We start from the raw sequence: 15,299 nt of genomic DNA, 5'->3' as shown, positions 1-15,299 counted from the left end.
CCCCTTCCCTGCCAATGCCCACGTGTTCCTTCTTACGCCTGCATCTCTGTTCCTGCCCTTCAAATAGGCTCATCTGTACCATTTCCCCCCCCAGATTCCACATATATGCGTTAATATCCGATACTTGTCTTTCTGCACAGAAGTGTATTCGCATAGAGATTACTGCGCACATGAAGCATACCCATACACACTGCGTACACATACGTTCCTGGCAGTGGGATTTCTGGGTCAACGCACATGCGCGTTTGGAATGTTGCTACAGATTGCCATATTGTGAGGGGTCTTTAAGGATGCAGACTGCAGGGCCCACACCTGGCAGTTTTCACTCAGTAGGTCTGTGGTGAGGCCGCCTGCTTCTGGATTTTAGGGAGCTTGCCCAGGACTGATGATCAGCCAGGACTATGGACCAGAGGAGCAGTTCTTCAAGGCAGGCCTGTTCCCTCGGTTGCTGGGTGTCTGACACCCACTGTCTGGCCCCGGGAAGGTGCAGGGGGTAAGAATTGCGGGACTCCAGGCCTCAAAGTTGGCCCCTCCTCTCATCAGGTCATGTGGTGGGACATCCGGAAGTTGAGCGAGCCCACCGAGGTCGTCATCATGGACATCACCAGAAAGGAGCATCTGGAGAACGCCTTGGGGGCCATCTCCCTGGAGTTCGAGTCCACTCTGGTGGGTGTCCCCTGCTCTCCCCTCCCCACATTCCGTGGCCGGGGCAGCCAGAGCCGAGGGCAGGCCGGTGGCTGCTGTATCAGAGGCTCGTGGGCCCCACGCTGCTTCTTACCTCGTGCTCTGGATGGTCCCTCCTAGACCTGTATGGTCTTTGCAACCACTTTCCAGCAGGGGGCAGCAGAGTAGAGGCAGAAAACTTTAATTCACCGAGTTCCCATTTGGCGAGTGTCCCCGCTGATCAGAAGGCGAGCTTTCTGACTGCACAGGATTCCAGAGACGCTCCATGCTGTAAGAGCCCTGTCCAGGATTAGCATCCGGACGCCAGGCTCTGCCTCTGTCCCTGACTCATGTCCTCATGTGGGGCCCTGGGCTGGCAGCTCACCCCCTAGGGGGAAAGAAGAGGTGTTGGAGAGGAAAATGAGATTAGAAGAGGCTCCCTGGGAAACTGATCACAGACCTACGATGGCATTTAGTAACTGAGGAGGAGCAGTAAAGAAACTGCAAAGCGGAGGGCTTCCCTGGTGATCCAGTGGTTAAGAATCCACCTTCCAATGCAGGAGACGCAGGTTTGATCCCTGGTCCAAGAACTAAGATCCAATATGCCACAAGGCAACTAAGCCCCCACACCACAACTAGTGAGCCCGAGGGCTGTACCTAAGACCCAACACAGCCAAATAAAGAATCTAAAAAAATAGAAGAAAAGTAAATAGGAAATAGTGGCTTCCCAGGTGGCTCAGCGGTAAAGAGTCCGCCTGCCAGTGCAGGAGACTCAAGTTCGATCCCTGATCTGGGAAGATCCCATGTGCCGCAGAGCAGCTAAGCCCGGGTGCCACGATTATTGGGCCTGCGCTCCAGAGCCTGGGAGCTGCCACCGCTGAGCCCACCCGCTGCAACTGCTGAGGCCGCGTGACCTGGAGCCCGTGGGCCACCACGAGAGACGCTGCCGCAGTGAGAAGCCCACGCACCACAATGAAGAGTGGGCCGCGATCGCCACAACCAGAGAAAAACCCGAGTCACAGTGAAGACTCAGCACAGCCACAAATAAAACCCAATAAAGAGAACTAGCAAAGCAGTCATGTGGATGTATCCAAGGAGGGAGGCTTCTGGAAGCTCAAATGAGGATTCCTTCCAAAGCAATGAAATGACCTTCCCGGATGGCTCCTGGCCTGACCCCCTCCTGGGATCGTCACTGGTTTGCCTCCAGGCCGACATCATTCCCAGGCCCTTAGGAGGTGGACGGGCTCTGGCCTCACCCTTGCCCTGGGAGCACCTCCCCCACCCCAAGCTGGGGGATGAATGTGGTGGGGGAGGTGGACGACAACTTTACTGGACGTCCCCCATTCCCCAAGCCCCCGGCTCTATCGGGAGGACTCAGAAAAAGGTTCTGTCCTGGAATCAGAGATTTCTAGGCGAGGCTCTAGACGCAGAGGCCACACCATCGCTGGTCCCCGCTTGCCCGCCGCCTTGTCGCTGAGTGGACACCATGTACTGGCCCCTTGTAGCCGCCTGATGCGGTCTCCCGTGACCATCCTATAAGCTGATGGGATTAGCATTATCCCAACTTTGCAGATAAACAACAGGAGTCTTAGTGGGGAGGTGAGTCTCCAGAGCAGGGAGCAGCCGGGGCTCAAACCCAAGGCTCTGGCTGCAGGGCGGGGCGCTCCACTCTCACCCCACCGAGGGGCCCTGGAGCTGGCGTTCTTCCTTACTTTTCTGGGCTTCTCAAGCTTTCTCTTTTCACTTTCCTTTAACGACTCCCCCACCCCATTTATGGGACTTCCCCGATGGCACAGCAGATAAAGAATCCTCCAGCAATGCAGGGGACACAGTAGACGTGTGTTTGATCCCTGGGTCGGGAAGATCCCCTGGAGGAGGAGATGACAACCCACTCTAGTATTCTTGCCTGGTGAATCCCCCTGACAGAGGAGTTTAGCGAGTACAGTCCATGGGGTCGCAAAGAATCCGACACGACTGAGCAACTAAGCAAGCAAGCCCTCCGTTTGTAGCCCAGCCGTTCTTTTTAATTGTGGTAAAAAAAAAAAAAAAGAAATTTAAAAGCACATAGTGTAAAATGTACCACCTTAACCATTCTTTTTTTAAAAACTATTTATTTGGCTGTGTCAGGCCTTAGTTGTGGCACGAGGGATCTCTGTTGTATCCAGTGGGATCTCTCATTGCAGCGCATCAACTCTCTAGTTGTGGTTCGTGAGCTCAGTTGCTCCACGGCATGTGGGATCCTAGTTCCCCGACCAGGGATTGAACCCGTGGCCCCTGCACTCAAGGTGAATTCTTAACACCTGGACCACCAGGGAAGTCTCCACTTTAACCATTCTTAAGTGGACAGTTTAGTAGTGTTAAGTATATTTACACTGTGGGCTCTCCAGAACTAGAACTTTTTCATCTTGCAAGACAAACTCTGTATCTTTTAATCAACTAACTCCCCGTCTTCCCCTTCCCTCAGTCCCTTCGGCTTTCTGTCTCTATGAAATTGACTCCTCCGGGTACCCCATTCACTTTATGAATTCTTACTGTTTGTCTTTTTGTGACGGGCTCTTTTTACTTAGCACAATGCTCTCGAGGTTTATCCACAGTATGGCACATGGCAGAATTTTCCTCTTTTGTTTTTTTTTGAAGCCAAATAGTATCGCATTGTATGAATAGACTGGGGTTCCCTGGTGGCTCAGATGGTAAAGAATCTGCCTGAAGTGTAGCAGACCCAGGTTCAATCCCTGAGTCAGGAAGACTCCCTGGAGAAGCGAATGGCTACCCACTCCAGTATTCTTGCTGGAGAATTCCACAGACAGAGGAGCCTGGCTGGTACAGTCCATGGGGTCACAAAGCCGGACACAACTGAGCGACTAACACACACACGCGTGAACAGGCCACAGTTTGTTTTTCCATTCATATGGACACTTGGGTGGCTTTTACCTCTTAGCTGTTGTGAGTAAAGATGCTATGGAGGGACTTCCCTGGTGGTGCAGTGAGTAAGACTCTGAACTCCCAAAGCAGAGGCTCAATCCATGGTCAGGGAACTAGATCCCGCATGCCCCAATGAAGACCTGGCACAGCCAAATACATTTTAAAAAACAAAGCAAAGAGCAAACAACCAAAAAACTCCAGCAACAATCATTAGACATGGGTGTACAGTGAAGCCCAGGTTTGCAGTGAGTAGTATCTGGAGGCTGGAGGGGGCTCTTCTGGACTCAGGGGTCACAGTATTCATTCAGTCACTGACTTTGTGTGTAAACAGACATTTAGGATCTTTTTTTGGCAAAATGCTTAGCGCTCATGATGCTGCATGGAGGGCTGTGACACAGGTCTAGGGAACAGATGACTGGGGGCTTCATCACTTGCGGGGCCCTTGAGCAGGTGCTAAAGAAGGGTGGGGTCTGCTCAAGCTGATCAAGAGTGGGGGCGGCCCCCCAAAAGGGGCGGGGCATAGCTCAAGAAGAGGCTTAAACCAAAGGCACCTTTGGGCCCCCACCCTGCTGGCCCCACCGCTCTGGCCCCGGAAGGCCGCTCTCCCTGCCAGCTTAACCCTGAGCTGAGATTTCACGGAGCCTTCCACTCACGCGTCACCCCCTCCACAGCCGACCAAGTTCATGGTGGGCACCGAGCAAGGTGTCGTCATCTCCTGCAACCGCAAGGGCAAGACGCCGGCCGAGAAGATCGTGTGCACCTTCTCAGGCCACCACGGCCCCATCTACGCCCTGCAGAGAAACCCGTTCTACCCAAAGAACTTCCTGACCGTCGGCGACTGGACTGCCCGCATCTGGTCAGAGGACAGCCGGGAGTCGTCCATCATGTGGACCAAGTGAGGGGAAGACTGGGGCGGGAGAGGGGTGCCGGCGCTGGACGGGACAGGGGGCCCGGCCCAGCCCAGGGGAGCTCTGAGCCTCTGTGTCTCCACCCATAAAAACAGAGCAAACATTTCTCTCCAAGCATCCGAGCTAATGCTAGGAAATAGCTTGATTCAGCAACTTCAGAAAGGGAATAAGCTTCAAACTGCCCACTCATCTGTTGATGGACATTGAGCTTGTTCCCATATCTTGACAATTGTGAATAACGCAGCAGTGAGCATGGAAGGGGGGCAGGTGTCTCTTAAAGATCCTGCCTTCAATTCCTTTGGAAAAAGACCCAGAAACGGGGGGCTTCCCTGGCAGTCCAGGGGTTAAGACTCTGCTGTCAGTGCAGGGGCTGTGGGTTCGATCCCTGGTCAGGGAACTAAGATCCCACATGCTTCGCAGCCAAAAAAGAAAAAGACCCAGAAACAGGATTGAGGACCTTCCATACTGTTTTCCATGGCGGTCACACCAATTTGCATTCCCACCAATAGTGCACAAGGGTTCTCGTTTCTCCACATCCTCACCCACACTCATCTTTGGCTTTGCTAATAATTTAGCCATCCTCACAGGTGTGGATATCTCATTGTGGTTTTGGTTATCTTCCTCTGATGATTAGTGATGTCGAGCATCCCTTCACATACCTGTTAGCTGTTTATTTGTTGTCTTTGAAGAAATGTCTGTCTGTGTCCTTTGCCCACTTTTTAAATTGGGTTATTTTGTTTTGCTCTTTCAATTGAGTTGTACGAGTTCCTTATATATTTGGGGTGTTAAACTTTTATCAGATATCTGGTTTGCAAATATTTCCCCCCATTCCTTAGGTTGCCTTTTCGTTCTATTGACTGCTTCTCTGGGTTTGCAGGAGCTTTTTAAGTAGATACACTCCCACGTACTTATTTTTGCTTTTGCTGCTTATGCTTTTGGTGCCAAATCCAAAAATTCATTGCCAAGGCCACTGTCAAGGAACTTTTACTCTATGTTTCCTTCTAGAAGCTTTATGGTTTCAGATCATATGTTTAAGTCTTTAGCTCATTGTGAGTTCATTTTTGTATATAACATAAGGGTCCAGTTTTATTTTTTGCTGTAGAAATCTTTGAAAATCGAGGTTAAATCAAGTAGGCAGCATAGCCCTCTCTTCATCTGAATAGTGTGAACGTTTCTGGGCAGATTTTCCTTCCTCCAACGCCTTTTCAAGTGAGTCTCATAGCCAGGGGACCGGGCCCAGGCCTGTGCCCTTGAGTTAGGTATAGAGAAACACCAGAACCCTTTACAGTGCAAACTGTGAACCGTGGGTGGTGAAGCTGGCATGGCTAGAAGTCAGACACCAGGAAGAACTTCCAGGCTGAGACTCAGGAGCCGGGGAGGGGCTGGATGAGCAGGGTCTCAGCTCAGCAGGCTCTCCCTGCATCCCATTCCCCCCGTGGTCCCTGAGCGGAGGTCCTGGCTCCCTACAGGTACCACATGGCCTATCTCACTGATGGCGCCTGGAGCCCCGTGAGGCCGGCGGTTTTCTTCACCACCAAGATGGATGGGACCTTGGACATCTGGGACTTTGTGTTCAAGCAGTGCGACCCTGCCCTCAGCCTGAAGGTCACGTGCACCCCCCTCCTGGTGCATCCACGCCCTCAGAAGCCTGGCCTTTCCTTCCGCCAGGCCTGTTCCCGCCAAGCCTGGGCCGAGTGGAGCCTCCCAGCTGAGCCAGCCTTATCTTATCAGCAGGGGCGGGGCGGAGACCTGCAGGCTGGCGGCGTGGCAGACAGCGGGGCTGGGGAAACCGCAGAATGAAAGGGGCGCTGGAGGGCCTTCCCTGGCCGTCCCGTGGTTAAGACTCTGCCCTCCAATGCAGGGGGCACAGGTTGGATCCCTGGTTGGGAAACTAGGATCCACATGCCGATCTCTGTAGCCATTGAGGGGGTGGGTGTGGTGGGCGGGGTACGGTGGGAGATGAGGCTGGAGTGACGGGTCTTGCAACCGACCTTGGTGTGGACACCCTCCTGTGGGTTGAGGCTGGGGTCCCCTTCGGTCAGGGAAGTCCCCAGGGATGTTTGAATGGGGCTGCCGGCCTAAGCCTCCCCAAGACCCAGATGGCCAGAAAGCAGAGGGTGACGTGGCTCCCCCGCGTCTGCCCGGCCCTCCAGCAGGTCTGTGACGAAGCCCTCTTCTGCCTCCGGGTGGAAGACAATGGGTGCTTCATCGCCTGCGGCTCCCAGCTGGGGACGACCACGCTGCTGGAGGTCTCCAACGGGCTGTGCACCCTCCAGAGAAATGAGAAGAACATGGCTTCTGCGGTAGGTACGGGCCCCCGGCGAGGTGGGCACACCAGCTCTGGTCCTGGCCTGGCCCCCGGCCGAGTGGGCTGGTCAGCAAAGGGCAGACGCGCTTCCACCGCCTCCTGGGAAGTGGGTGGACATTCTGGCGAGGGTCAGGGAATGGGCCTGAGAGATGGGTGTTGGCCGTGTCTGAACCCACCCAGGCTTCACCGCTCAGGAAGCCCAGCGGCCCTGGGCAAGTCTCTTGACTTCTCCAGGCTTCGGTTTTCTTCAGATCCAAGCAGTGTGACTTGGTCGTTCTGTCTAATTGTAAACAGTATACATTTGGGGCAGCCGAGCCTGTCTGAGGAAGCTTAGCTGATGCCAATGGAGAAGCAGCTGGAAGGGACTGATCGGGGGAAGGGGGCGCTGGGGTGCTGAGATCCGTCACCCTGGCCGAGAGTCCTAGAGATGCCTCCCCGTAGCCATGGGCCACCGAGAGGGGTTGAAACGCCCTGGTGCTGAGATTCTGGGAGGCCCTCCTGGCTCCGCCTGGGCGTGCGGTCCCACCACTGAACTGGTCTTCCTGGGGCCCAGGGATGGAGCTTTGCACACCCCAGGGAGCATGCTTCACACCGGCGTCAGGCACTTGGTATTCCTTGGAACTGCGTGATTTGGCATCCCTGCTCCCCTCCTGCCAACCCCAGTATTTAGCCCCCGCTTTCTTGCCATCGGCCCAGAGCAGAGCTCTGTGGGGCTGCCTTGAGCAGAGTGAGGGGAGCCCACTGGTCCCCTTGCGCTGGGAGCTGGGATCGCCCTCCGGCCGCTCCCACGGCCTCCCTGTCCTTGTGCCCCAGATATTCGAGCGTGAGACGCGGCGGGAGAAGATCCTGGAGGCCAGGCACCGTGAGATGCGCCTGAAGGAGAAGGGCAAGGCCGAGGGCCGGGATGACGAGCTGAGGGATGAGCCGCCTGTCTTGAACCTGGAGGAGCTGGTCACCAAGGCTGAGGAGGAGTTCTTCGACATCATCTTCACGGAGCTGAAGAAGAAGGAGGCGGAAGCCATGAAGAAGCAGCCCAAATCTGTAGGGGCCTTGCGCAGGGGCTCAGGGTGGGCTGGGCGGGAGGGAGCCACAGGGCCCCGGCTGCCTGTCTGCTGACTTCCTGGGGAGCCCCGAGCAAGTGGCCCCACCAGGCAGACCTTCCTTTGTCCATCTGGCAAATGGGGAGAGTGACTCCCTTCCTCCTGGGGAATTCTAAGTCTCCAAACAGGCTTCCAACTCCTTGAGCTTCTCAGAATCCTCTGCCTACACCCCAGAGGGCACCTTGAACTCCATGCAAGTGACCAACGGGATGAGGACCCAGGGCTACATGAGCTATGAAAGGAGAGGGGGCCTGGAGGCCTGGAGGGCGCAGGGGGGCCCACGAGGTCCGTGGTGACCCCACCCGGCAGGAGGGGGTGAGACTGGTCCTGAGCTCGGCCATCCATGCAAGAGTCGGCCCAATTTAGAGTCCACCAGACAGCGGCATCCAGCCGTGGCCCTGTGCCAAAGCACTTTCTAGCTGTGTCGCCTGGGCTGGTCACTTCACGTCTTAATTCCTTCATTTCCATCTGGAACAGGAGGAGGCTGAGTGATGAAGGCGTCTGGTCACCTTCCAGGGCCTCCTGGGTACCAGGGGGCAGAGGAAGGAAAAGATGTGGTCTGCCTGGACCATTACCTTCAGGGGCCCAGGGATAAGATGCCATGATACGAAAGAGTAAAAGCCCAACGTGCCAGGGGGAAGAACAAGTGAGCGTGGAACAGCGTCTGCCCTTGTTGGCAAGACTGGCTGCCTTGTTAGGGGAGGAAGGAAAATACACAGAGCAGCTCAAGGGACTTGCCCAGCGGGTCCGGTGGTTAAGACTCCACGCTTCCACTGCAGGGGCTCCGGGTTCTATCGCTGGTCAGGGAACTAAGATCCCATGTGCCACTCAGCCAAAAATAAAAAGTATTGAGAAGTTCGAGACAGTGAAAACAGAGCGCTGAAGCAGGGGTGAGGCCATCACCAGCCCAAGAAGCCAGCCCCCAGCAGCATGAGGGGCTGGGTGGCCAGTCTTCAGGCAGTAAGGGAGTGGTCAGGTCCGAAGCTAGGTGAGCATGCCGAGGAGCTGACGGGCTCCATCTCATGACTGCTCCCCGCATCCCTGTCGCTGGGTCTCGAGACAGGCAGTGACTTCTGTGGGCGCATTGTGCATTAGAAGCAGTCGGATTTGAGTGGCCTTATTCTCACACCATCCGCTGGTCCGGGATTGGCGGGGGAGGGTGGTCAAGGCGAGGCTGGAGTCAGGCTTTCTGACCCCGTAGCCTGGGCCTCCCCAAGCCGTCCACGCTGGGCCCTCCAGAAGGTCTGCAGACCAAGTGCAATGCGGCCACTGATTCCATGCCTGCTGTACCCTGAACGCGCTCCCCACAGCGGCTGGAGCACTCTGGATGGAGACACTGACTCTCAGAAGGGCTTACACTTCACTGAGCCTGGCCCCCTCCCTCTGCCGCTCGCCGCAGGCTTCCTACGCATCTCTGCGTCTCTGCACTTAGCCAGACGTGCTAGAGTCAGAACAGAGAATCTTCTGCTGGGTCCTCACCTGAATTATTTCTAATCCCAGCCACTGCCCTGAAGGAATCACGCCAGGCTTCAGAGCAGGGGGCCAGTGAATCTTGGGGGAGGTAGCTCACGGCCACCCAGGCAGCAAGCGGCAGGTGCCCGCCATCCATGCTCACTAGAGCCGAGTGCCCTCTCAGCCCCTGAGGCCGTGGTGTTGGCTGCATGGCCTCCTGGGTGCCCAGCATTCCCGGGCTCAGGGATTGACGTCCTGGTGCGAGGAAGTCCTGCCCACCAATGAGTCTCTGCTGTCTTTCTGTAGCTGAAACAGCCAAGCCAGGACACAGATGAGGAGGTGCAAGGAGAGGAAGAAGCAGAGGAAGAAAGAGGCAACGGCGAAGGGGAGGAAGGAGGCAGTGGAGAGAGTCCAGCGCTGGGAGGTCAGCCCTGACCAGAGCCCAGCTCTCACGCGTGCCTCTATCTCACCTCTGGGCACTGCCCTGGTGTTACAAGTGGGAGCTGACCGCCTTCCTTAGAGGGGACAGGAGGGGCAAAGGGACTCCGACCCAGCCCCCTCGCCCAGGGACCAGATCCCCGGTCCCCACCGACTCCCCTTGGAGGGAGGGAAGGGGCACAGGTTCATCCCCAAGCTGGTCCTCAGCCAAGCTCAGCCAGCTCCCCTAACCCCACCATCTCCGTGGATTCACCTTCTCGAGGGCTGCCCCGACGAGCACCTCCCTTCACAAGCCTGCAGAGCCTCCCCTGGGCTGGCCACGGCCGCCGTCGGGGCTTGGGAAGGCCTGTGGGTGGGGAAGGGCAGGGGTCTCTCATTCTCCCTTACTGAACCTCCCTACCCATGTACGGCTGGGAAACATAAAGCCTGTCCACTTCTAAGATGTCTTTCCCAAGCAACTTCCCTGGGAGATGTTTACCTCCAAAAGGGTGAGAGACGACGGATGAAACAAGCCAGGTGAATACAGCGAGCTTTCTGCTATCTTCGTGCTCGCAAAGTTCAATTACTAATAATAATAATGATGGTACTAAAGGTTAGTGCCTATTATGCCTCCTGTACTCAGAGCTTTTCAAGTTATCTCTGTCTTTCTTTTGATAAAGTCGCCGAAGATTTCTGCTCTGACTATTCCTCCTCAGCAGAGGGAGAAACGGGTCCTGGGAGGCAGGTGGGCATGTGCCAGCTGACCGGGCTCATGAGGGTTGGTGCAGGGGCGGGAGCCCAGGCAGCTCACCGTGAGCCTGCAGAGCAGGTGACCACAGGCTGGGTGCGGCGCAAGGTCCTCTGGGGCTGCAGCAGGGGCGGTGGGCTGCCCTGAAACCATGGCAACGCAGAGCGTTCAGCGACCAGAGGCGGTAGGACCAGAGAGCCATTCAGAAGCCGGCCTGTGCCAGGAGAAGTTCCGGACCACCGTTCAGTCTACGGGTGGCCGCTGGTCCCGAAGGTGACCAGAAGTGCCCTTTTAAAAACCACCTGTGTTGAGGATCTCACTGGGGAAGGACCCAGGGTCAGCCACCCCTTGTGCCCAAAGAGGGGAAAAAAAAATCCAGTTGCCATGATAAAACAATCATCAAGGGGCATATGGGTCGAGCACTTGATCTTTGCAATAGCCCCAGATGGGGTGATATCAGCACCTTCAATCCCTGAGTCACTACGTGCCTGCCAAACAAGACCCAGAGGGAGGGAGCTGCCCGAGTCTCGTGGGAGCAGTGGCACGGAGGGGACCCCAGAGCCTATGCCCTTACGCCCCCGGTTCCTCGGTCTCCCAGGAGGAGGAAGGGGCCTGCCCACTTGCATCCAGGGAGGGGACACTGGCACATCCCACATCCTGCTTTGTGGGGTCTCCTGTGATGGGCCCCTCACTGCGGGAGGACGCAGGGAGCCCCAGAACTGCCTGACGAAGGTCGGCAGTTTCAGTGGCGGGGCAAGGGGGTGATTTTGCCTTCAGTGGGACACTTGGCCACGTCTGGGGACATTTTGATTTTTTTAATTAATTGATTATTTTTGGCAGCTCTGGGTCTTCGTGGCTGAGCACAGGCTTTCTGCAGTTGCCGAGGGCAGGGGCCCCTCTCTAGCGGCAGTGCTTAGCCTTCTCATTGCGGTGGGTTCTCTCGTCGAGGAGCACGGCCTCTGGGCACTCGGGCTCAGCAGTTGGTGGTGCACGGGCTCAGGTGCTCCGCAGCATGTGAAATCTTCCTGGGACGGGGTCAGACCCGTGTCCCCCTGCATCGGAAGGCGGATTCGTAACCACGGGACCACCAGGGGAGTCCTGGGGACATTTCAGACTGACATAACCACACGGAGGGCGCTACTGGCATCCCGTGGATAGGAGCCACAGACGCTGCTAAATATCCTGGGGTGCACAAGACAGTCGACACCGCAGTGAATCACCCCGGCCGAGATGTCAGCAGCGCGGAGGCCAAGAAACCCTCACTTACGGAAAACAGTCTAGCCAGTGAAACCTCCTGGAGAAAGTCAGAGCTCCCTGCATTGGCCCCGGGCACACTGACGGACCGCTTTGTGAGATGTTCGGCCGATGAACTCCCAGGGAGAGTATTCCCTCACTGTACCAGAATTTGGGCCTTTGGCTGGTGCTGGCCAGGATGGGCCACCTCTGGAGTCTCAAGCCCTTCACTGTGGTGCAGATGTGCTGTGGTGCCAGATGGCATTTGAGGAACAGGTGTGGGAACGGAGAGGAGGTCCCCGCAGACACAGCGTGGTAAAGGGCATCGTGGGCTCTGAGAATGCGACACCCATCACCGCCCATCCTCACCGATGATCACCCGCCTTCTCGTTCCTCAGCCTCCTCTGGAGCCTGTTGCCTAGTCTTCCCCGATGGGAAGCAAGACAAAACCGTGATGCATCACTGGAGACCCAGACGCCGCTGGAAAGACCTGCCGTGTGGGCATGGAACGTGGATGACGGGGCCTGGGTGTGGGGGCCCATCCAAGCAGGACGGGAGGGTGGCGGAAGCAGCATCCGGACTGGTGTGTCCACGGCAGTTAAGGGCCCCCCACCCCAGGTCCATGCACACCCAGGGGACAGTCTGCTTCCTCCCGGACCTGTGTTTTCCTCTCGGCCGACCTGATCGATTACGATGCCGCTGGCCGACGATGCACACTGCCGCCATGGCAGCCCTCGGCGCTCTGGGGGTCACGGCCCCACAGTCCCTTCTGCCGGGCAACTGGGTTCTGTGGGCCCCAGGGCGGAACTCTGAAGAAGGATCTCCTTGCCCTTTGTTAGAAACCAAGTGCTCCCCCAGGGTCCAGAGGCCTCTGAGATGGCACTGGCCCCAGGGGAGGCAAAGGGGGGCTGCTAGGAACCCACTTAGGGCTGTTCTCTGTCTCCCAGAAACAGAGGCCTGCTTCTGCTTCCAGGTCGGAGCATAGCTTTGAAAAGTCAGGGAGACAGCAGGCAGGGGGCCCAGGAGGCCGTGATGCCATCCAGGTGAGAAGAGGTAAAAGCTGGAGCCCAGGGCGTGCGGCCAGGAGATGATAAGGAGGAGACGCACTTGCCAAAGTAGAACCGCCAGGATCAGAGTAGAGTTTGGGTTAGGATTCGGTGCTTCCGCTGCCAAGGGCCCAGGCTTGATTCCTGGTCAGCGGACTAAGATCCCGCGTGCCACACGGTGTGGTCGAAAGAAAAAGAGAAGAGGACTTCCCTGGTTGTATAGTGGATAAGAATCTGCCTGCTAGTGCCGGGGACACGGGTTCTATCCCTGCTCCAGGAAGATCCCTCATGCTGTGGAGCAGCTAAGCCCAGGCATCACAACTACTGAGCCTGTGTCTAGAGCCCGGGAGCCGCAACTGCCGAGCCACGGCACGTGGCGTCTGTGTCCCTCAACAAGAGAAGAAACCCGAGCACTGCAACGAAGGATGTCCCCCACTCGAAGCGACTAGAGAAAGCCGGAGCACAGCCAAAAAAAATACATTTTAGAATATGTATTTACTTCAAGAAAGAAAATGAATGGAGAGGATGAGAGGAAAGGGGAACTCAAAGACGACTTAGAGGTACAGGGCTCTCGAAGATAGCGGTGTCACTGACAGAAACACCAGAGTCAAGCAGGGAATGTCTGAGAATAGAGAGGACTTTGTGGTGAGTCAGGATGCAAGTAAGGTGGGCTGGGACTGCCTGCTTAGGAGCTCCTCTTATTTTGACCAGCATGGGCCATCCTGGGTGGGATTTATGCATGAGGAGGAACAGAAAAGAGAGAAAAATAGCTATAGTGTAATTAGTTAGAGGCCTCTTGTACTGATCCAAACAGATACGATTCAGGGGGTCTGAAGTGCAAGCCTAGAGGGTGTTTTGTGTGTTTTTTTTTTTCTTTCAACACATTTTGGATCTTCCCTTTTTTTTTTTTTTTACCCTCGCTATGCTCTTTGTTCCCCAACCAGGGATTGAACCTGGCCCTCGGCAATGAAAGCACAGAGTCCTAGCCACTGGACCACCAGGGAATTCCCTGGAAAGTGTTTTTGATCCAGATGATCCATCTTCAAACGTACCTGCTTCTCAGTGCCGCTCACCCACTTGCAAACCAGCCAAGTGCTGTGCGCAGTCCCGGGAGCAGCCTGGGCCAGAGAATGGGCCGAGACCTCGGGAGCCCCTGCAGGAGTGTTTGGTTTCCACCAGGCTATCCTTGGTTTATCTGTTTACCGACCCCAAGGCCACGGGCAGGTTCCTGACACTGTTTATTAATAACTGTACCTAACACAAGCTCCTCGGGGGCAGCCAGGGAAGCCAGTCCCAGAGCACAGGCTGGCATCATGTTCTGGATGTGTGCCAGGCTGTCTGAGACAGTCCCGGGGGATGAGCGGCTCTTCCTTACCCAGCTCCTTAAAGGGGGAATGAACCACACTGGACGCCCCTCTCCCAGTCATTGTGGGGGATGGGGGCTGCCAGGCTCAACTTCAGAAGAAGACAGTTAAGATGGGGGCTTCTTCCATCAGAAGTGGGTGGAGTTTCACCATCACCCTGGAAACTAAGGCCCAGGGGGCACAGGAAACCTGGCTCCAGGTGGTTCAGCAGGCTGGATGCGAGGTGGGACCAGAATCCTGTTTTCCCAGGGCCTCCTGAGGCCAGGAGTCTTTCCACCGTGCTCCCTGCACCTGCGATCACTGTTGTTCCCACCAAGGACGGGGACGACAGTGTTTGACCTGCACTTTCTTGCACAGTATGGTGGCTCTTGGGCTGTCCTGATGGCTCAGCAGTAAAGAATCCACCTGCCATGCAGGAGATGCCAGTAGACAAAGGTTCGATCCCTGGGTCGGGAAGATCTCTGGAGAAGGGAAGGGCTACCCACTCCAGTACTTTTGCCTGAAACATTTCAGGGACAGAGGAGCCTGGCTAGTTACAGTCCATGGGGTCGCAAGAGTCCGACACGACTTAGCGACTCAACAACACTGTGGGTCTTACAGCAGGCAGGGAGCCAGAAGGCACACTGACCCACCCATCGTGGCCTAGACTCTGGGTTTACCCATCAGGTCCTGTTAGTTCACGGGGCTCTTCTGTGACAACCCAAGCGATACAGGCGTGCCCCTGCACGTGCGCCGGTGGGCAGCCAGGGCATCCTCCCCAGCCGCTCTGTCACCGGACACTTGGCGAAGACACCGCGCCAGCGACACAAGCCTCAGCCTTGGTGCCCGGAGCACCCATGGAAACATGAGGCTGCCCGCCGCCGCCCGGGAGACGCTGAGAGTCGGACGGACGGGCAGTGGACTGGGCAGCCGATGCGCATGGCCCGAGCGGGCGGAAGGCAGGGAGCGCGGGCGCCCGCGGGGCGGATGCAGAGCCGCGCCTAGGGTCCGGGGGTCGCCCAGGCTGACGCTAGCCTGGAAGAAGCGCAGGCTCGGCGGCCTCCCGGGAGGAGACCGCCACCTCCCGTTCGCAGCGCGCGGGGGGCGGGCCCCGACGGCGGCCCGCCCCAGGCCCCGCCCGCCCCGGTCCGCGCCCTCG

At 56.7% G+C, this 15,299-nt stretch overlaps 1 protein-coding gene and 1 non-coding gene across 4 annotated transcripts in view; one reads left to right on the top strand and one right to left on the bottom strand.

The window, feature by feature from the left end:
• The window catches only part of DNAI2 (dynein axonemal intermediate chain 2), a 31,898-nt gene extending 21,434 nt beyond the window's left edge, over nucleotides 1-10,464 (top strand). For 2 of the 3 annotated variants that reach the window (XM_069544037.1, XM_069544038.1), the window contains exons 8-13: nucleotides 544-666; nucleotides 4,257-4,480; nucleotides 5,963-6,098; nucleotides 6,650-6,796; nucleotides 7,615-7,842; nucleotides 9,660-10,464. In XM_069544037.1, the coding sequence (XP_069400138.1) occupies nucleotides 544-666; nucleotides 4,257-4,480; nucleotides 5,963-6,098; nucleotides 6,650-6,796; nucleotides 7,615-7,842; nucleotides 9,660-9,788 (987 nt within the window). In that variant the 3' untranslated portion in view covers nucleotides 9,789-10,464. Of the gene's footprint in view, nucleotides 1-543; nucleotides 667-4,256; nucleotides 4,481-5,962; nucleotides 6,099-6,649; nucleotides 6,801-7,614; nucleotides 7,843-9,659 lie in introns of all 3 variants that reach the window. The other variant, XR_011247237.1, reaches the window with a different exon arrangement.
• A 3,265-nt stretch (nucleotides 10,465-13,729) lies between these two features.
• TRNAE-UUC (transfer RNA glutamic acid (anticodon UUC)) lies at nucleotides 13,730-13,801 on the bottom strand. The gene has a single exon. It is a non-coding gene; the product is annotated as a tRNA-Glu (tRNA).
• Nucleotides 13,802-15,299: the final 1,498 nt, after the last annotated feature.

This window comes from Ovis canadensis, chromosome 11, assembly GCF_042477335.2.
Source record: "Ovis canadensis isolate MfBH-ARS-UI-01 breed Bighorn chromosome 11, ARS-UI_OviCan_v2, whole genome shotgun sequence".
In the NCBI taxonomy this organism is placed as follows: domain Eukaryota; kingdom Metazoa; phylum Chordata; class Mammalia; order Artiodactyla; family Bovidae; genus Ovis; species Ovis canadensis.
Note: the sequence above shows the minus strand (reverse complement) of the source record. Positions and strands in the feature narration are given on the sequence as shown.